The sequence below is a fragment of the Hippocampus bargibanti genome, linkage group LG08 (assembly GCF_051943395.1).
Source record: "Hippocampus bargibanti isolate YZ-2025 linkage group LG08, ASM5194339v1, whole genome shotgun sequence".
Classification (NCBI taxonomy): Eukaryota; Metazoa; Chordata; class Actinopteri; order Syngnathiformes; family Syngnathidae; genus Hippocampus; species Hippocampus bargibanti.
In genome coordinates this window covers 1,053,770-1,075,764 of record NC_142741.1, presented here as the reverse complement: position 1 = coordinate 1,075,764, position 21,995 = coordinate 1,053,770, and the positions used below count along the sequence as shown (strand labels likewise).

The 21,995-nt window shown below is 41.4% G+C and overlaps 2 protein-coding genes across 5 annotated transcripts; one reads left to right on the top strand and one right to left on the bottom strand.

Annotated features, from left to right (window-relative positions):
• The first annotated feature begins 54 nt into the window (after positions 1–54).
• znf654 (zinc finger protein 654) lies at positions 55–11,182 on the top strand. Its single transcript, XM_089002462.1, has 11 exons — positions 55–191; positions 1,917–2,062; positions 2,162–2,243; positions 2,319–2,454; positions 2,567–2,769; positions 3,734–3,870; positions 4,602–4,743; positions 5,539–5,823; positions 5,898–6,926; positions 7,633–8,345; positions 8,853–11,182. Exons 1-11 carry the CDS (start codon positions 66–68, stop codon positions 9,832–9,834), a joined length of 3,981 nt encoding a protein of 1,326 aa, XP_088858588.1. The 5' UTR covers positions 55–65; the 3' UTR covers positions 9,835–11,182.
• A 70-nt stretch (positions 11,183–11,252) lies between these two features.
• Positions 11,253–21,594, bottom strand: LOC148894226 (uncharacterized). Of its 4 annotated transcripts, XM_089002464.1 has the most exons (12): positions 21,417–21,594; positions 21,004–21,033; positions 20,614–20,853; positions 20,412–20,538; positions 19,099–19,251; positions 18,292–18,480; positions 16,864–16,937; positions 15,795–15,992; positions 15,576–15,713; positions 15,082–15,171; positions 14,283–14,426; positions 11,257–13,299 (listed from the first exon to the last, which is right to left on the bottom strand). In XM_089002464.1, the coding sequence occupies exons 3-12, from the start codon at positions 20,851–20,853 to the stop codon at positions 13,171–13,173; spliced, it is 1,482 nt and encodes a 493-aa protein (XP_088858590.1). In that variant the 5' UTR covers positions 21,004–21,033; positions 21,417–21,594; the 3' UTR covers positions 11,257–13,170. The 4 variants fall into 4 exon arrangements, with proteins under 4 accessions (XP_088858591.1, XP_088858590.1, XP_088858593.1 ...); XM_089002465.1 differs by lacking the exon at positions 21,004–21,033 and having other exon boundaries at positions 11,253–13,299; positions 15,576–15,662; XM_089002463.1 differs by lacking the exon at positions 21,004–21,033 and having other exon boundaries at positions 11,258–13,299.
• Between the last annotated feature and the right edge of the window lie 401 nt (positions 21,595–21,995).

Below are 21,995 nucleotides of genomic sequence, written 5' to 3'. Positions count from 1 at the left end.
TTTATTGAAGGATATTGTGTGTTTGATCTGGCAACCTGGAGTATGCGCCGGATGCGCTCGACGGTATGGCGGACAGCGAAAGCGATGTAGAAACTGACGGTTTGGAATTAGCTCTAGAATCATTGTGTAGTCGACATTGCAGCGATGCCTCTGGTCTTAAAAGCAAAGACTACTGTTCGGGTTTTTGTGAGGTACGTTGGAACTGTTTACGTTCGATATTTCGTTCCTGTATTGATTTGTTGATTGCGGTCAACCACAGCTTGACGTTAGCGTCCAGGTTAGCAACAATTGATGCTATCGTGTGCTAAATCTATCGCCACAGGTATTAGATATGAAACTGAGAAAATAAATAAAGACAGTCTTAAGATGGCCTTCCAGTTGAATTACTCCCTGGAAAAAAAGCAACGTTTGATGACAACGCAAGGGTGTTTACAGTGATAGCCTGATGCTAACGAGTAGCGAACTAACGTCATGCCGCCTTGTCGAGAACAAGCGTCACTTGAATTCTGGGTTTGTGTTATTGTGTAAAACCGTACTATTTTCGCCCTTACCGATTTAGATTAAAATATTTAACTCTGAAAAATAAAAGGTTCATATTCAGACACTTAACTCGCATGTGGAGATAAATGACTGACAGCAAGATGGACACTCAGTCTTTCTCCAATCTGTATTGAGACCAAGTGATATATTTTCCATTAGAATATCTTGGCATACCACCAAACTACAATATCACAAAAAAATTAGACAGTATATCCTGAAATATTAATCACAGTGTCTCAATTGGAACATTTGCTCACTGTGAAGTCTGGGCCTTGAACACAAAGCTCGTTATCTTTTGTATGAATAGGTGGATGGATGCACATATTCTATTAGCTCCTAGAAAAGCATTCATTTTGTGTGTATATTATAAATTATTACTGGCATGGATATATGAAGAAAGGAACATTAATTATAGTTCGTGAATAATTATCAGACCAAGTCAATAAAAGTTAAAGGATTGGATTGGATTTGGATTGGATTTGCCTTTATTAGTCTCACAGTGGAGAAATTTACATTTCACAGCAGCAAAGTGATGAAAGGAATGACAGTAGAAAAACAAAATACATGAGCTGCTGGAAAGGCAGCCACTCTCGGGGCGCCGTCTTGAAGTCAAAAGAACAAAAAAAAAACAACCGACACCATTTTTTTGTTTCCTAACTGACATCAGAAAAACGTTTTATAGCATCTAAAATACACAAAACACGCAGGCTGATATTTTTGGTCAAATACGAAACACCAATAAAAATGACTTCGAGTGTCCCAAAACTACTTCAAAATGACCTGAAAAAGTTTCAGTTTCAGAAGGTCCCGCCCCCGTCCGTGTTCGTGGTGTCACGCCAAGACGTCTTGCCTTGCTGGAGAATCAAAACAATGGCTTCAGATTCGGAGAAGATGCTTTCTTGTTACTCATCCAGTTATGAATATGATTCAAATAGTTCTGAAGAGGAATAAATGTTTGCAATCGATTAAAGAAGTCCTTCCGTATCAATTCGAGCTGTCTGGACTTCAATGTAGCGCCCAGAAAATGCACAAGATGGCGCCCAAGCTCCGTTGGAAATGGGCTGATTTATCTGCTGGGAATTTGTGTCAACTACTATCAAATAGTAGTCTTGGTGCTACACACAACCATTCACCATCGCGTTATGTATGTGTTTTCCTTCTAATTCCGCCATCAACACGGATCAACACGAAATTTTCAGACCAAACAAAGTACCCAAAATGCATTGTGTGTCGCTTTCTCGGTCAGGGGCGTTCCTTCAGTGATGTCACATACGGATCATTACTGTACTACTGGCCATTCGTTTTTGGCCTTCATACCATGTACACATTTTGATGATTCCTTATGTTTGTCGATCTTGTCATGTTTGGATGTGCAGTTGGTTGAAGCGCACGCCGGCCAATGGCAAGTTCCTTTACCTCAATTGAAAGTACTGCAGATAGCGCTGTGCGCTTTCACAAAAGCCACGGCCAGATTCCCCGATGACTGTCAGCACGTTCACAATATTCTCAGCCGTCTGGCCTTGTGAGTGATCTCCTTATTTCCTGCATGGAATAAAACCATACAATGTTGCTCCTCCGTTGCTTTAGCTCACTTCTCTTCTGGAACCATTTTGTCTTGCAGGAGTATCTTTGAGCTTCTACTGTTTTTCAGTAAAGAGGAATTTGAGGAAAAACCTTTAAAAGACATTCTCGACTCCTATCAGGTGACACCTTTTTGCCTCACCTACTCTTCATGTTTCCTTTTGGACCTGTTCATTATCGTTCATTTTTTTTTTTAGGCATGTCACGCTGAGCTGTTAAGGCATAGGAATCTATATCTTCAACATGCAAGGCTGATCATCAAAGCAGGTGGTCCATGGGAGAACCACACGTTGCAAGCTATCATGACGAAAACCGATTTGCCTCCCGAAGAGGGTAACATTTTAATGGCAATTTTATTAAAAAAAATTCCCATATCCACTAAACAAGAGGTATTTTTAATCATCATTGCGTATTTTCTATCAACCTGTTTGTCTTCCTTGCACAGTTGAACATTACCTAAGGTCAGAGCTGCCTGTGTTTTTGGAACTACGGATTCGCTACTTGCAAGCGTGTGAGAGAATACAGGAAGCCATGGCCTTGGCCAAAGTCTGCCTGGAGAACCTCAAGCCTGGAAAACATTTGTACCTTCATCAGGTTTATTTAACTTGTCTCCACAAGGCTTCGATGCATGAACACCTTCACAAGCAGGTACTGAGGACAGTATTTGCATGCTGGGTTAAAAAGTAAAAGTAGTACAGTGATACATCGATTTACGAACCCCTTGGCTTACGAACTTTTCGGTTGACGAACGTTACATTTATGAAAATTTTACCTTGGCATACGAACTTTTTTCGTATGCGGAGCTGCCTCAATGAGTGATATGTCGTTCGTGAACGAGCCTGTTCGTCTAACAACAAAGTGGCAGCCGACTGTTTTTGTCCTCAGTCTTCGGTTAAAGCCACATGATTGGTCAAGAACGCAACAGTGAGGGGGGGTGGTTTAAACATTAACAGACAGGCAGAAGATAGTGAGAGTTTCAACTTTGATAGTTCAAAGGCAGAGGGTAGACTGCAAGGTTAAAATGTCCCAATAATCAGGCTCCACAAACAACCCGCACAAGCCACTTGATTGTACACTTGATGCAAAAAGCTATCAACCTAGCTAAACAGAACACAATTGATGAGGAACTAGGTAAAATTATCACAGAGAAAGCACCTACATTCCTCAAGATGGTGAAAGACGAAGGCTACGTTCCTCATCAAGTGTTTCATGCTGATGGAACCGGCCACTCCATTCCATCAAGCCATCAACGACCATCACAAAGGTCAATAAAACCACTTTATTATACAATACAGTTTATTTCTTTCATTATAATACCATATCACATTTATTAGACACAAAATAAGGTATATTTTGTGTATTTTTAAGGCTTAGAAAATTCGAAAATTATGTTTTATGGGGACCTGGGAACGGATTATTCTCATTTTAATGGTTTCCTCTGGGAAATTAATTTTACACACATTTTGCCTTACACACTCTGGGAACCAATTAAGTTTGTAAGCCAAGGTATCACTGTATTAAAGAAAAATGTACCAAAAAGTGAGCAATGTATTTCAATACAATGTGTGTGTATATAATCTAAATGAAAACAAATATTCTCCTTCGTCTTTAGATGGCACAGATTGATGGCCGCGATGCGGTGGAGATTATTTGTAACGCCGAGCAAATGGAAAAGGATGATCTCCTTTTGTCACTCTGCAAAGCGTTCCTTGCCCAGCAGCTCCACAAGGGAGACATGTACTGCATATGGTAAGATGAAGACTGGAGAAAAATACAACACCAGTACACAACACCAACACAAAGACAATGCCAGACGATGTGCACAAATGTGTCCACTCCAGTGCCAGGGTTTTTGGCATTTTCACTGCAATTGCAGGACCCACAGAATATTGAGTTTTAGGACTAATAAACATTCAACGTGGTGTAAGAAACATTAGACTCTCTGCTTTCGTCAGAAGAAAAAAAGAGTTCATTCCTAAGTTATATGGGCCTGTCGTTATCTGTGCTTGAAATCGGGGCTGCTTTACAAAATACAATACGATACATATATTGATTTATATAGCGCTTTAACAACAGCTGAAGCTGTAACAAAGCGTTAACATGGACAAAAGGCAAATGCTGCCCCCTCGTGGAAGGGAAAAAACATTGCCTGAGGTCTGACCGGCGCTTTTTCGGCACCCCACGCAAAAAAAAAAACCCGGACAAATACGGGAATGGCGCTCTCCCTCACACTTTTCAATTCCCGAATACATTCAGGAATGGCAGCGAATGAGTTAATTATCGACAAAGAGCAACGGTGTGGAATACACAAGGGTCAATAACTCGGATTGACTAAAATGAGCTTGAAGAATACAGTTAGCACAGGTATGACTAACATCTTGAATAAAGTTAGCTCAGACATTTATTGAAGCAAAGTCTTATCTAAGTTACTAATTGTGGTTGGGTTGTCAAATAATTGTTACTTTACCGTTTTCTGTCAGGGACCTGGCGTTCATCTGGAGCAGGTTGCATCTTCGTACCCACCCGTCGACGCGGGACTTCCTGGCCGAGTGCACGCGGCTGGCTTACTCTGCAAAGAACGTCCGGGCTATCTTCCCGTTTATTAAGCTCGTCACCAGCGAGGTGAGATTGACATCGTTTATCGTTGGGATGCCGGCCAATCTAAGCGTACTGTATCATTTCGGAAGTCATCTCAATTGGTGCGGCGAAAAATGCTGTTATTTTATTTATTCATAGATAGCTAACTAGCTAGCTAAGGCCAGTTAGATAGCTAAGGGTAGCTAATTATGGCTAGCTGAGCCTAAATAGGTGGATAGATAAGGCTAGCTACTTAGCTAAGGCTAGATAGATAGCTAAGGCTCAATAGATAAGGCTAGCTAGCTAGGTAAGGCTAGATAGAGCGATAGATAAGGCTAGCTAACTGAGGCTAAATAGGTGGATAGATAAGGCTAGCGAGCTAGCTAAGGCAAGATAGATAGACAAGGCTAGATAGGTAAGGCTAGCTAGCTAAGGCTAGGTAGATAAGGCTAGCTCGCTAGCTAAGGCTAGATAGATATTTTTTGCATTCATTTTTTTCACCAATTCCCTTCTTGACAAGAACAAAATGTAAACAAACTTAAATATTTGGGAGCAAATTGACATCTGACTTCAAATTCTATTTGCTTTTAATGTGCGCCAAAATAAGAATCATAATCAGAAAACATTTATTCGTCCCACAATGGGGAAATTTGCAGTCCACAGCAGCAATTTGAAAGCAAGCAAGGCCAATTTCATATGTGCAAACCGCATATGGCCTTTACATCAGAATCAGAAAACCTTTATTCGTCCCACAATTTGCAATTTACACGTCACCCGAAATTTCCAAAATGAACTCGTTATCCCCGACACAATGTGCCGTGTCGGCGTTTCTATTGCCAGCTGGGCCGCGATGGAGTCCAAGTCTGCGTGGAGCTTTGCGTCAAAGCCTTGCAGCTAAGCGACCAGCGAGCGGACCGCGTCGCTCAATCGCTAATCTGCAAGACCATCGCCTTCCTCCTTCCCGGAGACTTGGAGATCTGTCGGGCTTGCGCTCTGCTGGTGTTCTGCCTGGAACGGAGCTTGGAAGCTTACCGAACGGTACGCCTGCTTTACAAGCATCCCGACCAGGAGACGCATCCTCACCAGAGCCTCGTCCCGACCAACGTTCGCTTCCAAATCATGCAGGTGGGATGCAAAGAAAAAGATATGACAACGTGGACAGATTTGACATTTCTAAATATATTGCATCTCAACTTCAGATCCTGAAGGGACGTCTATCATTTGACCCCGAGTTCTGGAGCATGTTGGCTCTCAGGACCCGCTGCTTGGAGTTGATAGACGACAAAGTCATCAAGGACGCTCTCATCAATGAGATGGATCAAGAAGAAGAAGAGGAGGCGGAATGCTATGATGAGGCCTTGACAAGTACTTTGAATGATTCCCATGCTCACAATTTAAATCCCAGCAGTAACTTTGGGGCTAAATCTAAGAAAAAGCCCCCCCTGCCTGAACAGAATTCTGGGAGACATCTGCGAAACTTGTCAACTAACGTGAGGAAGAGAAAATGGGGTCGGAGACTCCAAAAGAAAGTCCGACTTTTATCCGACGAGGATTTTGACCAGGGTGACGACCCCGAATTCATGTACAATCTCAAACCCAGCTCATCCTGTCACAAATCGGCGTATTCGCTACGACGCAATCGCACCCGCCGGGAAAATTGTACACCTGGTAAACTCCCTCTTCATCAAAAGAGAGAATATTTATCCCGTTGTGTGAAAAGCCAAATTTTCAAAAGGAAAGGCAGGAACAAAAGATGGCTGCAAGGTCTTCCGTCGCCACAAGAAAAAGTCGGCGTACCCAAAGTTGAAAAATGGGAAAGGAAAGCGACGCATCCATGCCAACTCTCTTACCCCGATAATGAAATCTCCATCCCCAATGGGGAGAAAACGGTTCCAGAAAGCGCACAGAGGGAAATTCCTCACCTGGATAACCACCCGGAAGATGCGCAGACGAAGACCCGACCCGGATACGACAACTGCGAAGAAAAACCTTCCCCAATTTGGGCTCCTTCTGCCGAGCCTTCGATTGTTAGCTCGGTCGTTGAAGCCGACCTCGAGCTTGACGGACCTTTTCAGGAATTACCGAGCTCGATGATAGAACTGATGCACAATTACCATCTCAAGTCGACAAACGGCAATGTGGAAAATCCTGCCGAATTGTCCACGGGTGAAAATGACGCGTCGGAAGAGCCGCCGGTCATGGAGGAATTTGTAGAATCCAACAGCGAGGTTAGTTTGTTTACCCTTTCCTTCCAAAAGTTTGATTTGTCAGCATATAAGTACAGTGATACCTCAGCTTACAAACTTACTTGGTTCCCAAAAAGTTTGTAAGGTGAAAAGTTAGTCTTCCAAACATTTATTTCTCATAAGAAACCATTGAAATGAGAATAATCCGTTCCCAGGTCCCCAAAAAACATAATTTTCTACTAAATAAGCCTTAAAACTGCATAAAATATACCTTATTTTACATATAATAAATGAGCTAATGTATTGTAATTAAAGAAATAAACTGTACTGTATAATAAAGTGGTTTTATTGACCTTTGTGATGGTCGTTGATGTAGTTGCCTCTTGATGATATCTGAGTGAAGTCGCCGTGCTTTCTCGGCGATAATACATATATATACACAATGTCCCCTGCTAGCTGCTTTTTCATTTATCCAAATCAACAGAACTACGTAAACATTTAATTCAACGTAAGAAACCCGAGACTCTCTTTTTTTCACGAGAAAAGGAGTTAATTCCTAAATTATATGGGTCTGGAGTTATCTGAGCTTGACATGGGGGTGCCTGTCCAAAATACAATACATACATATTGTTTTATATAGCGCTTTAACAACAGCTGAAGTTGTTAAAGCTAATAATAAATCCAATAAAACGTGCATCAAAAATTGAGAAACCGCTGTCTTATTTGTTTTTGGGTTTTTTTTTCTTAGGTGAAAGTGGAGCGAACGTGGAGGGAAAAGTTGGAACGAGCACAAAAATACTCTGGCCTGAGTTTCTACTGTCAGCCCTGCAAGAAAAACTATAAAGGCTTGAACGTGTTGAGGCATTCCATCGCCCACTTCAAGAGGCGCAACCGGTGCATCATCTGCAGCAAATGCTTCCAATACTTCGTCGTTGGCAAGAAACACATTTGGGAACACGTGGAAGAAATGTGCAAGAACCACAAAGTCGCCCAGGCCAACGCAGCCCAAACCATAAACGGCTCGACCAACGACAATCGCACAGCTCGCGAGGAACGTCGCAAGAAACCGAACAAAGTCAAAGTTTCCAGTCTGAGTCGCCAAGATCGAATCCTACGAAACCTCCGCAACGCCGTCCGGAAACTGCAGGTCCATTCCAAGAAGTTGAGCAAAGACGCCGCCCCGCCGCCGCCGTTGGACTTTAAGGACGAGCAAGTGGTCATTCAAGATGGCCTCATCATCATCAAAGCTCCCGCCAAGCAGGACCAATCGGAAGCGGACGGAGAGAACGGCTACGACGCCGTCGGAAAGTTCATTTTGTGTCCGTCCGCGTCCTGCGATCGCGTGTTCGCGAAACACGGCAACAATTTGACCAAACACGCCCTCAAATGGCACCTCAACGATGACCACGTCCTGGAAAAGACCTTTGTTTGGGCCAACCACAAATGTACCTTCTGCGGTCGGTAAGTTTACGCCCGATTTATGACAGCAAATACCAAAATGGCAGATTGACGCCCAGATAGGAGTCGCCATGATGTCGCTCATGTGTGTGTATATGTAAATGTGTGCATGTATATGTATGTGTGTGTGTGTGTGTATCTATCTATCTATCTATCTATCTATCTATCTATCTATCTATCTATCTATCTATCTATCTATCTATCTAAAATGTTAATAACATAATGTTTCCCCCCTTTGCAGTACTTTTAAAGTTTAAGTACTGTATTTTCTGGATGTTTAGAGTGCACCTGACGATAAGTTTCACCCACTACAAGCAAAAACGTTGTGTACACTTATAAGCCGTACCCGCATATAAGCCGCAGGTGCCCACATAACGCTGACAAAAAAAAGACGGGATACAAGCCGCTGTCTGAAGAAGTTTTTGTTCAAAGAATGTGCCAAAAGCCGCGGCTTATAGTCGGCAAATTGCCACGGCCGATTTTGATCCCTGCTGCTTTCCTTTCCAACAGCGACTTCCACTTTGTCCAGTATTACAAAGTGCACATCAAACGCCACGAGGCGCCACTGCCGCACTTCTGCTTCCACGCGCAGTGCGACCAGCGCTTCTTGACCTTGCCGGAACTCAAAGCGCACATGAGCACCCACGAGCCTTTGACCGCCGTGTGCGCTTTTGCCAACTGCGACAAGCAATTTACAAACGTCGTCAACCTCTTTGACCACGAATGGCGACACTACGTGCCTCAACCCCAGAAGGACGAGGCGCTTCGACAGCAAAGGCAAAGCGAAGAGGCGCCTTGGAAGCAAAGGGTCAAAGTTGAGGAGAGATGGTCGCAGAGCAAGCAAGTCAACCAGGACAAGCTACAAGTTGCCACGCCCGCTTTGGAAAATCCTGAAGCAAACGCGCCGGATATCGCGGAAGTTTGCGTCAAGTCCCCGGAGCCCGTCAACGGAATGGAGGAAGCCAAACAAAGCCGAGGGCATAAAGGAAGCAAGCGCTCCGCCTCGAAAAAACCCCATCACAAAAAGAAATTCCGATTCACCTGCAGGAATCCCTCTCCGGACGCGTTGAACGTGAAGGACAAGGATAAAAACAGCACGTTAGCCGAAAGCGTTGATGTCAAATTGGTTGAGCCGCTCATCACGCAGCACCAAACTTTCAACAACCCTCCAGAAGCCACCTGCGCCCCCTTTTACAAAAAGCACGTTCACCGCTTGCCGCCCTGCTCTTACATCAACGAATCGGAGCTTTCCATGCGCACCAGGAAATCCGCCATGGAAGAAACTCAAAGGCAATTCCGCCATTTTGAAGCCCAGACGCATTTTTCGGTGAGGTATCAGACGCGTGACAGAACAGGTGAACGCGCACAGAAAATCCGACATCGATGCGAAAAATGTCTTTCCTCCTTCGATAGCGATCAAGAGCTTCAAAAACACAAAGCGCTTAACACGTGTTCGGCTCTCTTTGGATTTGATTCGGATGACGAAAGCTAACGAGCCTTTTTCTTTCCCGAAATTTGCTCATTTAACCAAAAACAAGAGAGAAATTCCTCAAAGTTGGTTGAAAAATGGCGACTAATATACTCGATAACGGTCTTCCAAATGCATCTCTCACAAGCAGAGAGAGCCGTCGCGCAAAACGCTCCGTGGCCGTGAAAGGAGTACAGTGATACCTCGGTTTACGAACCCCTTGGCTTACGAACTTTTCGGTTTACGAACTTTACATTTATGAAAATGTTACCTTGGCATACAAACTAATTTTCGGAATACACACGGAGCTGCCACAATGAGTGATGTGTCATTCGCTAACAAGAAAATGGCAGCCGGCTTGTTTTGGTCCTCTATTCCCTGACCCCAGTTGTCGTTTAAAGCCACATGATTGGTCAAGAACGCAGCAGTGAGAGGAGGTGGTTTAAACATTAAAGAGAAAGGCAGACGACAGAGAGAGAGTGAGAAAATGGAAAGAAAATAGTGAAATTTGGACTTGTTTCAACTTTGATAGTTCAAAGGCAGAGTGTAGACTGCAAGGTTAAAATATCCCATCAATCAGGCTCCGCAAATAACCCACTTGATGCAAAACGCTATCAACCCAGCTAAACAGAACACAATTGATGAGGAACTAGGTAAAATGATCGCAGAGGAAGCACCAACAAGGGATCATTCCTCAAGATGGTGAAAGAAGAAGGCCACTCCATTCCATCAAGCCATCAACGACCATCACAAAGGTCAATAAAACGACTTTATTATACAGTACAGTTTATTTGTTTCATTATAATACCACAGCATATTTATTATATATAAAATAAGGTATATTTTGTGTATATTTAAGGCTTTGAAAATGAGAAAATTATGTTACATGCTGACCTGGGAACGGATTATTCTCATTTGAATGGTTTCCTATGGAAAAGTAATTTTTGGGATACACACTTTTCGCCTTACACACTTTGTCTGGGAACCATTTAAGTTTGTAAGCCAAGGTATCACTGTATCTGATTTGTGTGTGTTTTATTTCCCGGATCATCCGCATTGTGATAATGTTGATGATCACATTTGACACCAAAATCCAAATCTGCCTGGATCGCTTCACAGTATTAAAATTACAATTATGGAGTGATGTGTGAGATAAAAAATAAACAAAACTAAAAGGACAATTCTTTTTTTGGGGGGTGTGTATGTTTTGATTATTTATATGTACAAATGTAAAAAAAAAAAACATATCTGTTATGGTATAAACGCCAAACTATTTTCTTACATTAAGTGACTCAAATCTGTTTAATTAAACAAATGAAGAAAAAAAACATAGATCGGATTCAGTATATTTGTTTTATTTCAGCAGTTGCATATTTCATTCGTAAACATATTGCTGTCATGGTTCCCCCCCCCCCCCCAAAAAAAAATAAATAAATAAAATTGCATATGATTCTTATATAGCATAGTTCTCAAAAATGTGCAGGCTTTATCTCCTAATACAAACACAGCCCTGTGTCCTACAAGTCGCTACATACCATAATCATTTGGGAGTCGTAATAAACGTCGCTATGTAGGAGAATTGAGATGAAAAGTCATGTGACCCGCTTTTGTTGGGGTGTTGTGGTGCTAAGGGGGTTACAAAAAAAAAAAAAAGAGAAATAAGAAGAGGAAGCATTCAGGGATTTCAAGCTGCATGCATTTTTGATTTAGCATACTTGCTATTATGATTATTGCTTTGGTGTACTCAAAGGACAACCGACGCCTCCGGACAAGTTGCGCCCATAATTTGTAAAATCACTTCTACTGAGCGTATTTGACAAAGATTCCACCGCATATAGCTAGCTATATTTTACCTTTTAAGACTGGCGCTGAATAATCAAGAAGTCTTGTTTTCGAGTTGGTGACGATTCCTGACGTGACGTCACTGAAGGAACGCCCCTGACCGAGAAAGCGACACACAATGCATTTTAGGTACTTTTTTTCCATCTGAAAACACTATCTATTAGCTATCTGGCTAGCTATGTAGCTCACTATCTATTAGCTATATGGCTATCTAGCTAGTTAGCTAACTATCTAGCTTTCAATCTATTTGAGTTACTTCCAGGTTGATGTGGCCGCCACTGCTCACCCGCAGAAAACCCGATTCTGTGACTGTAAAGTGACCTTGAGAGTTTTGAAAGTGTTGGATGACGTGTTGGAAGTGTGAAAGTGTTGGATCGATATTTCGGAAGCCATTTTGGTGAGGGCATGTCACCCTCTCTGTGCTTTTGTACGTCATCTGAGGGTCACCCTACAAAAAGTACACCAAAAAAAGTCAATTCAACGCTTAGCTCTTATGTTACAACAACAAAAGCTAATTTGCCAGTAAAATTCATTTTGGGGTGTTAAAATGTTCCATGGTGAAAACAAGCCTGTTTGAAACGATTCACTTTGAGTTCCACAGAGAATCCTGAGTTTATGATATTGCATTAAAACCATAACAACAACAAAATCATCATGCAGATGACATCTGGAAGTCGTAAGATTATTATTCTATATATATTTTTTGTTGTTTAAGTTGTTTTTTTGAATTCTATTGCCGCGCAACAGCATATTGCCTGTCTCACCCCCTGAAAAAAGAGCATTACAATTAGACGGTAAAGTGCAAACGCTTCCCCATCCCACCAGTCATAAATTAATAAAGTTTTGCATAAGCGGTAGAGAAGAGAGGAAGAAAGGGGGCGGGGCCATCTATTAGCTTGATGGTTGTCGAGCTATATAGCTAGCTAGCTATTTGCCTGACTATTTGAGTAGCTATATATCTATCTAGCCAGCCATCTATTAGCTATGTAGCAATTTGGCTGACTATTTGAATAGCTATATAACTAGCCAGCCATCTATTAGCTATATAGCTATTTGGCTGACTATTTGAATAGATATATATCTATCTAGCTTAGCCATCTATTAGCCTTATAGCTATTTGGCTGACTATTTGAATAGCTATATACCTATCTAGCTTAGCCATCTATTAGCTATATAGCTATTTGGCTGACTATTTGAATGGCTATATATCTAGCTAGCCATATATTAGCTATATAGCTATCTAGCTGGCTGTTTGGCTATCTAGGTAGCTAACTATTAGCTATCTATTAGCTAGCTAGCTCGCTTTCTATCTGAGTTACTTCTGGGTTGAGAACGCTGGCGCGTGTGGCTGCCACTGCTCACCCAAAGAAAAACTGATCCTGTGACTGTAAAGTGACCTTGAGAGTTTTGAAAGGTGCTTACAAATGAATATTATTATTATTATTATGATTATTATTATAAAAGCCCATTGTTGGAACTTAAAAAATAAAAGATGTGGCGAGGATGTCGGATGTGTTTTCAGTGGCTGCTGTTGGAGCTCCAGTCGTACGGGAGGAACCTGACTTTGGTCTTTCCGGCAGCGAGGACTCCTTTCAAACTGCTCTTCTTGGGGGAGTCGCTCATGTGCTTCAACACCCATTTCAGCAGCTGAAAGAAAAGCAGCGAGAGGTAAGGAGCGATTTGGAAAAAAACAAAAAAAGATTTGTCGTAGCATATTAGCTGCCAGAAAATAGCAGGAATGGATCAGCATTAACGCATTCGCTGCCATTCCCAAATTTATTTGAGAATTGAAAAGCATGACGTCGAGCGCCATTTCCGAATTTGTTAAGTTTTGGGTTTGTTTTCGTGCTTAGGGGGGTGCCGATACAGCGCTGGTCAGACCTCTGGCAATATTTTCCACTTCCATATGTCATTTGCCTTTTGCTCATGTTAGCGCTTTGTTACATCGTCAGCTGTTGTTAAAGCGCTATATAAATATGGAGTGTATTTTGTACAGCCGCCCCCATTTCAGGCTCAGATAACTCCAGACCCATACAACTTAGGAATTAACTCATTTTTTTGGATGAAAAAAGACAGTCTATGGTTTCTTACGCTGCATTGGATGTTTATGTAGTCCTAAAACTCGATATTCTGTGGGTCCTGCAATTTGAGTGACTATGACAAAAACCCTGGCACTGGATTGGACACGTTTTTGCACATGGTCTGGCAGTGAATGAGTTAATAATAACCCATTAGACGCAAAATCCAGAGTATTTCTCATTTTTTGCACTAATTCTGTATTCACTATTCGGATCGGCCTTGGGCAGAATTTAGGACTTGGAAAACTCCTTTGTCACAGGAGTAATTTAGGACTTGAAACTCCCTCACAGGAAGAGCTCATTAGCCAGGTTACAAATTTATCAGTTCATGGAAAAGACAATCAATTAAAATATCTGTTTTATTGCTTACAGCTGTTCGTGCTTCGAACTCAAGAGGTGCGGTATTTTAATCAAGAAAACTATGTTTTACTAATGTATCACATATACTGTCAAGAAATAGCTTAGCAGAGGGCTGCAGAATTCGGGCGTCTGTCATGAATGACTGCGTCCATTTTAAGGAAGCCATGTTCAAAAGAAAATGTAGCAAGTTGCCTTCTCATCCGTTCCTCCAAAGTCAACCTTGTACCACTTGAAGATCTGACTAAGCCGGACTTCTTTTTTCCCCGAATCCACGACGCAAGCGTCGTCATTCTCCAAGAAAGCCTCGGCGGCCGTTCGCAGCTGCTTGTCAATATCCTGTCGGGACAAAATGTTCGCTGAAAATCAAACATATACAGCAAAGCTATCCAAGTCAAGGCCCGGGGGCCAAATCCGGCCCACCACATCATTTTATTCGGCCCACGAAAGCCAATCAATCTCGGCGATCATTTTACCTAGTTCCTCAACAATTGTGTTCTGTGTAGCTGGGTTGATAGCTTTTTGCATCAAGTGTACAGATGGCTTGTGCGGGTTATTTTGTGGAGCCTGATTGATGGGATATTTTAACCTTGCAGTCTACACTCTGCCTTTGAACTATCAAAGTTGAAACCAGTCCAAATTTCACTGTTATCTATTCATTTTCTCTCTGTGGTTTGTCTTTCTCTTTATTGTTTAACCCCCCCCCACCCCTCACTGCTGTGTTCTTGACCAATCACGTGGCTTTAACCGAAGACTAGGGGCGGGGAATAGAGGACCAAAACAAGCCGGCTGCCATTTTCTTGTTAGAACGGGCTAGTTCGCGAACGACACATCACTCATTGTGGCAGCTCCGTGTGTATCCCGAAAAATAGTTTGTATGCCAAGGTAAAATGTTCATAAATTTAACGTTCGTAAACCGAAAAGTTCGTAAACTAAGGTGGAGGGGTAGCTTCCCCAAATCCATAACACACAGCTGAAGTAGCAGGAAACGTACCTGAGGTGTGTAGGTCTTGATGGGAGGGCAGCCTTTTGCGCCGCAGTTCAAGGCAAAGTGAATGAGAGGTTCAACGTCTTTGAGCGCCACCTGGGGGACATCAACGTCATTAAAATTTAGTTGCCATGATCCATTGACTCATTGACTGTCATTCCCAAATTTATTCGGGAATTGAAAAGCATGACGTGGGGCGCCATTCCCGAATGTATTCGGGTTTTGGTTTTTAGATAGAAAGCTAGCTAGCCAGCTAATAGATAGCTAATAGCTATTAGATAGCCCGCCAGCCAGACAGCTAGTGGATAACTTAAAAATAGCAAATATATAGCTCAGTAGCTAGCTAGTTAACTGTGATTGAATGGAATTTACAAGCCAAAATCCATCCAGGTAACAGCCCAGCTGACCCGTATCACGTTTGGATGTTTTTGGAGTTCCCTGTTGATCAAAGTCAAGTTGCCCCATTGCCGCAAGCTTATTTGGGATCAAATTGAGCTTACTTGTAGTCGCGGATCCGTTTTGGAAAAAGGTCTTCGCAACTGCGCCACCCCTTTCCTGTTCCCTCTCAGCACGCCGTTCTCAATATCCTGTAAGGTGAAGACTTCTCCTCCGATCAGATAGCTGACATAGTTAAAGAACTACAAAAAGTAGAAGGAGACCCAAACACTAGCAAAGTAGCAAACGCTGAGGCAAGTCAAGAAAGTTGAGGTCTCACTTACTCGGTATCTCTGCCAAGTGTTCGTGGGAGCCCCCATGCGGAGGTAACCGTGGATGACCAAAGCGTTGTAGACATTGATGAAGAAGGCCAGCGTCTCCTCCCGGGAAAGCGAGAGGAGCTTGACCCTCTGCAGCTGAATGGCCAGTTCCGAGTAGCGTTGAAAAGCCGGGTTGGCCGTCATGCCCTTGTAGTCCACCCGCTGAGAAAAGGAAAAACGCTTTTGGATTGATCCACATGAACGTGGCATTTTTCAAATCAAACAGACTTCATGGGAGTGAATTAATAATGATACATTTCATTTCTAAGCGCCTTTCAAAACTCACATGGTCACTTTATAGTCACGGGATACGTTTTTTTCTGTGGGTGAGCAGTAGCAGCCACACGCGCCAACGTTCCCTCAACCCGGAATAATTCAAATAGATGGAAAGCTAGCTGGGTAGCTAATAGCTAGCTAGCTAGACAGCATCTAGCCAGCCAGATAGCTAATAGACAGCAAATGGATAGCTAGCTAGGTAGCCAGCCAGATAGCTCGATAGCCAGCTAGCCAACCAGATAGCTAATAGATAGCTAGCTAGGTAGCCAGCCAGGTAGCCATCTAGATAGCTAATAGATAGCTAGCTAGTTAGCCATCTAGCCAGCCAGCTAGCTAATAGACAGCAAATATATAGCAAATAGCCAGGTATATAGCCAGCCAGATAGCTAATAGACAGCAAATAGCCAGCTAGATAGCTAGCCAGCCAGATAGCTAATAGACGGCAAATAGATAGCCAGCTAGATATCCAGATAGCAAATAGATAGCTAGCTAGGTAGCCAGCTAGATAGCGAGATAGCCAGCTAGCCAGCCAAATAGCTAATAGATAGGAAATAGATAGCTAGCTAGCCAGATAGGTAGCCAACTGGATAGCCAACCAGATAGCTAATTGACAGCAAATAGATAGCCAGCTGGATAGCCAGCCAGATAAGTAATAGACGTCAAATAGATAGCTAGCTAACTAACGATTTAATTGAGGATTTTCATTGAAGAACATATCCTGACATTTGTCAATGTATATAAAGGATTAGCGTCAAACCTTGCCGTCGGCAGACAGATGCTCCGAGAACAACTTGAGAATCAGTTCACGTAAAAGCAAGGAGAGTTCAGATGCTATAAGAAGGAAAGAAACAACAACAAAAATCCTTTTATTAATAACACATGATAAACTATCATGGACAGGTTGGCCAAAAATATGTTGGTATGACAAAACGACAAAATTGCACGTTTGACAAACATACAGAAAATTCATTCGCAGCCATATTTCGAAATTTAAAATCCAGTTGAAAAGACAGAAAACATATTAGCAACAATCAGGTAGCGTATTTTCCGCACTATAAGGCACTTTTGGACGATGAGGCGCACCTTCAATGGATGGCCGATTTCAAAACACTTTTCATATCTCGGGCGCACCGCATTATCAGACGGATAGAAAACGAAGCTACAATATTGGCTGCGGTTGCATTATGCATCCACCAGATGGAGCTGTATTTGTGATTATATTTTATTGATTATACTGTAGTACCTATGCTTGTCTGTGACTGTAAAGTGTCCTTGAGAGCTTTGAAAGGCGCTTAAAATGTAATGTATTATTATTATTATTACGCTAAAGGGAATACAATACAATTCATTCTAGCTTTATTTATAGTGATTTTTCACTACCGCTGCAATTGTAATAAAAGTACTTTACAGAAGATTTAAAATACTATGTCTAGAAATCTGACTATTAATCAATAGAACAGTATAACTCATTCACTGCCACGACAAAAAATGTGTCCACTGCAGTGCCAGGGTTTTTGTCATTTTCACTCAAATTGCAGGGCTCACAGAATATTGCATTTTAGGACGACATAAACATTCAATGCAACGTGAAAAAAATTCGACTCTCATCTTTCATCAGAAAAACAATAGTTAATTCCTAAGTTATATGGATCTGGAGTTATCTAAGCTTGAAATGGGGGCAGCTGTACAAAATACAATACAATGCATACACATTGATTTATAGAGCGCTTTAACAACAGCTCAAGATGTAACAAAGCGCAAATCATGTAAATGATGCCCCGCTCGTGGAAGGGGAAAAACATTGCCAGAGGTCTGACCAGTGCTTTATAGGCACCCAAGCACAAAAGAAAACACACACAAAACCCGAACAAATTCTGGAATGGTGCTCCCACGTCATGCTTTTATATTTGCGAATAAATTCAGGGAACGGCAGTGAATGAGTATCGGATTGTAAGAATTCTGAAAGAATTTTAGCGGTTTTTGGGTGCGCCTTATAGAGCGGAAATTCCGATACGTTTACGACCTTGATTTGAAAGGACAGCATACAAAGTCAGAGTGAATCCAAAGTACAAACTGCAACAACCAATTACCAAAACAAACAACCCAATGGAGCCTCATAGAACAATTATACGACAGAGAAGAACCCCAGAGGTCAAAGGTCACGCTTAGCCGCTACCCGACGTACCCTCCAAGGTATTGCAGGACGCCGTCTGTCCTGTGTTGAGTGCTGAATGCGGATCATCTTCGAGCAACCTGTACAGGGTGTCCTCGCTGGCTGCTCCAAATCTGCCATCTGAATCCCAGTGAGCTCCGGCAATGACCATATACTTCTTCAGCAATAATTCATGACCAACGCTCAGGGCCTGATTGTGCTCTAACACACACAGGGCCGCGGTCAAAGATGGACGTTACAGAACCGACACCATTTTTTGGTTTCCTAACTGACATCAGAAAAACGTTTTATAGCATCTAAAATAGGCAAAACACGCAGGCTAATGCGCCATCTTGTGCATTTTCTGGGATGCTACATTTGGAGTCCAGACGGCTCGAATTGATACGGGAGGACTTCTTTCATCGATTCCAAACATGTATGCTTTCCTCTTCAGAACTATTTGAATCCTATTCATAACTGGATGAGTAACAAGAAAGCATCTTCTCCCAATCTGAAGCCATTGTTTTGATTCTCGAGCAAGGCAAGACGTCTTGGCGTGACGTCACGAACAAGGGGGCGGGACCTTCTCAAACTCGCCATCTCTGAGGTCATTTTGAAGTCGTTTTGGGACACTTGAAGTCATTTTTATTGCTGTTTTGCATTTGACTAAAAATACCAGCCTGTGTGTTTTGGGTATTTTAGATGCTATAAAACTTTTTTCCGATGTCAGTTAGGAAACAAAAAAATGCTGTCGGTTGTCCTTTAAGGCCTTTTCCGGAAATGGTCTCTAGATTGGACTTTGACCTTTTTTTTAGTGTCGCCCTTTGAACCCTGGCTTACCCATGCCCTTTTCGTTCTGGAGCCAGGTGAGAAGTTTGTCCTTTGAGAAGCTCTTCCTGTACAACGACAGCCCCTTTCTGTGCACGCCAATCAAATTGGCGTCTTTAAGCTCGCCGACCAGCTCAGCCAAGCCGTCTTTCTCACATTCAAATTCTGACAAGGACAATAGAAACGTCACACGTCCAACGCTGGTATTCATCTCCACTCAAATCAGTTTCATAATCTTCACATGGTAAATAGAAGATGACATTAGTTTTGTATACAGCGATATCTCAGTTTACGAACGCTTAGCTTAGGAACTTTTCGCCTTACGGACATTAAATTGGCAAGAATATCATCTTGGCATACAAACTAGTTTTCGGCAAACGAACCAAACCACACTGAGCGCCACCGTGGCTAACGGACTAGTTTTCGGCGGATGAACACCAAACCACACGGTTGAACAGCGCCACGGACTAGCGCGGGACATTGTAAGTGAGGGTATTATCGCCAAAAAAAGCTTGGCAACTTCACTCGGATATCATCAAGAGGCAACCTGGAAGTTTGTCATCCATTTGACAACTACCATCACAAAGGTAAATAAAACGACTTTATTATAAAGTACAGTTGACTTTTTTTAAATTACAATACAATAGCACATTTATTGTACATAAAATAAGGAATAATTTGTGTAGTTTTAAGGCTTATTTAGTAGAAAATTATGTATGAACATGCTTAGTTTTAGTGTTTAAAAAAAATTACAGAATTTGTCTTGCAAAAAAATCACAATATTCTTTAATAATGTTTTAATTGTTTGAAAATGATTAGTTTTAGTGTTAGTTTTATGTTCTTATTTTTTAAAGATTTTTGCAGTATTTGCCATGCAAAAAAAATCTCAAAATATGGTCTAATAATTATGTTTTTAATGCTGGAAAATGCTTCATTTTAGTGTTAGTTTTATTTTCTTTATTTTTTCAAAGATTTTTGCAGTATTTATCATTCAAAAAAAATCTCAAAATATGGTCTAATAATTATGTTTTTAATGCTGGGAAATGCTTCGTTTCAGTGTTAGTTTTATTTGCTTATTTTTTTAAGATTTTGTGCAATATTTAACATGCAAAAAAAAAAAAAAAATCACAAAATCTCTTGCCTTGAAAATTCCGTTTACAGGATATGTGACACACTATGTCGAAAGACCAAACCTTGCTAATGCGCCAGTTGAAATTTCCTAACTGTTTCAAACAAATGCGACTGCGCAATAGCGGCTCAGTATCGACCATGTTTACACAAAGTATTAAAAAAAGACATACAGTACAGTAAAATTTGCCACATACTTTTTTCGCCGCTGTCAGTATCCAAAGCAGCGCCCGACGATTGTTTCCCCTCTGGTAGCGGTGGTGCGTTCTCTGTCAGCGGTTCCTCCTTGACCATCTTTGCTAACTGTTGAAGCTCCTTCGGAGCCTTCAAACGAGACACGAAATCATCAAAGTGCCAAGTTGACAAGTCCACATATTACGAAGTGCTTTATTTCCTCACCATTTTTCGTAGTTTTTCAATCCCCCCAATATAAAGGCTGTTGAAGAATATTTGAGGGACTGTGACACGTCCTGTTAGCTTCTTCACAGGGGCTTGCAGTTCATGATGCTCATTGAGATCAACGTCGCAAATCGGAACTCCCAAAGGTGCTAGTAAGGCCTTCGCATGCCGGCAATGCGGGCAACCTTGAATCGAGTAGATGGTGACCCGTCCTTTGTCACTGTTTATAAACTCCTCCATCTAGAACAAGATAAGCCTTTTAGATACACATGCATTGATTGATCATCATAACTTCCATCGTCAAACTTTGATTTCAACTATTATTTTGTTGTTCATGAAAAGAAATGTCAATAACTGTGTGCAAACAACAATTAAATAAAAATATTGTACCGGGCTGCATTCCAGATCTCGAACGTCAGTCTTCCCTAATCGTTTTTTATGGTCGCAAGGCGAAGTAAACAGAACAAATGAGAGTCCACTTGCTAAGAATTATATAGTCCAAAATATATGAATACAAATAAGGAAAGTGATTTTTTATTACTGTTTTATCAATCAATCTATGAGAATAAAAATGTGTTATTTTAGACTGCCAACCTCTTCAACGTCGACAGCAGGGCAAAATCAAAAGCAATTTTTAACCATTTAGGTACAAAGTCTAAATTTTTGAAAGACTTACAAAACTATGTGATCGGGAGTAAGACGATCTTGATAGTTAAAAAATGTACATTTAAGACACGCAACTGCGAGACTACTTCAGTGTAACACTACAATAACACAGTATCACACGATTACACGTCACATACCTCAAGCTCGTGTTAAAATTTACCGGTGCCTCGTTGAGTAGGCTGTTAAATTATGCATTTATGAGAAAATTCGAAGATATTGGAGGGATTTTTTTTGAATAAAAACGAACTGAAATGACGAATGTTTCGACTGCCATACGCGAACATTAGCAAAAAAAACTGCGACTGTGCTACTGTAGCTAGCTTTGCTTATACAGTACTCAAGTTGCGTTCAATAGCATCTGGAAATCAAATAAACGAAATCTAGTAAGTGTAACGATGAAAAAACAATAACGTTAGATATTATTTTGTTGGTATTGTTGAATTAAATTATATTTTATTTCATTATACCTATTCATTCAGCCATTTGTTCAGATTTTTTTTTCATTCGTCCATCCATACATCCATTCATTCATTCATAATTCCATTGGACTTTTTAATAATAATACATTTCATTTTAAGCGCCTTTCAAATCTCTCAAGGACACTTTACATTCACAGACAAGCATCGGTACTATAATAAATAAAATACAATCACAAATAGAATACAATCAATAACATACAGTTATAAATAGAAACAAGAGAAAGAGCTACACAGAAA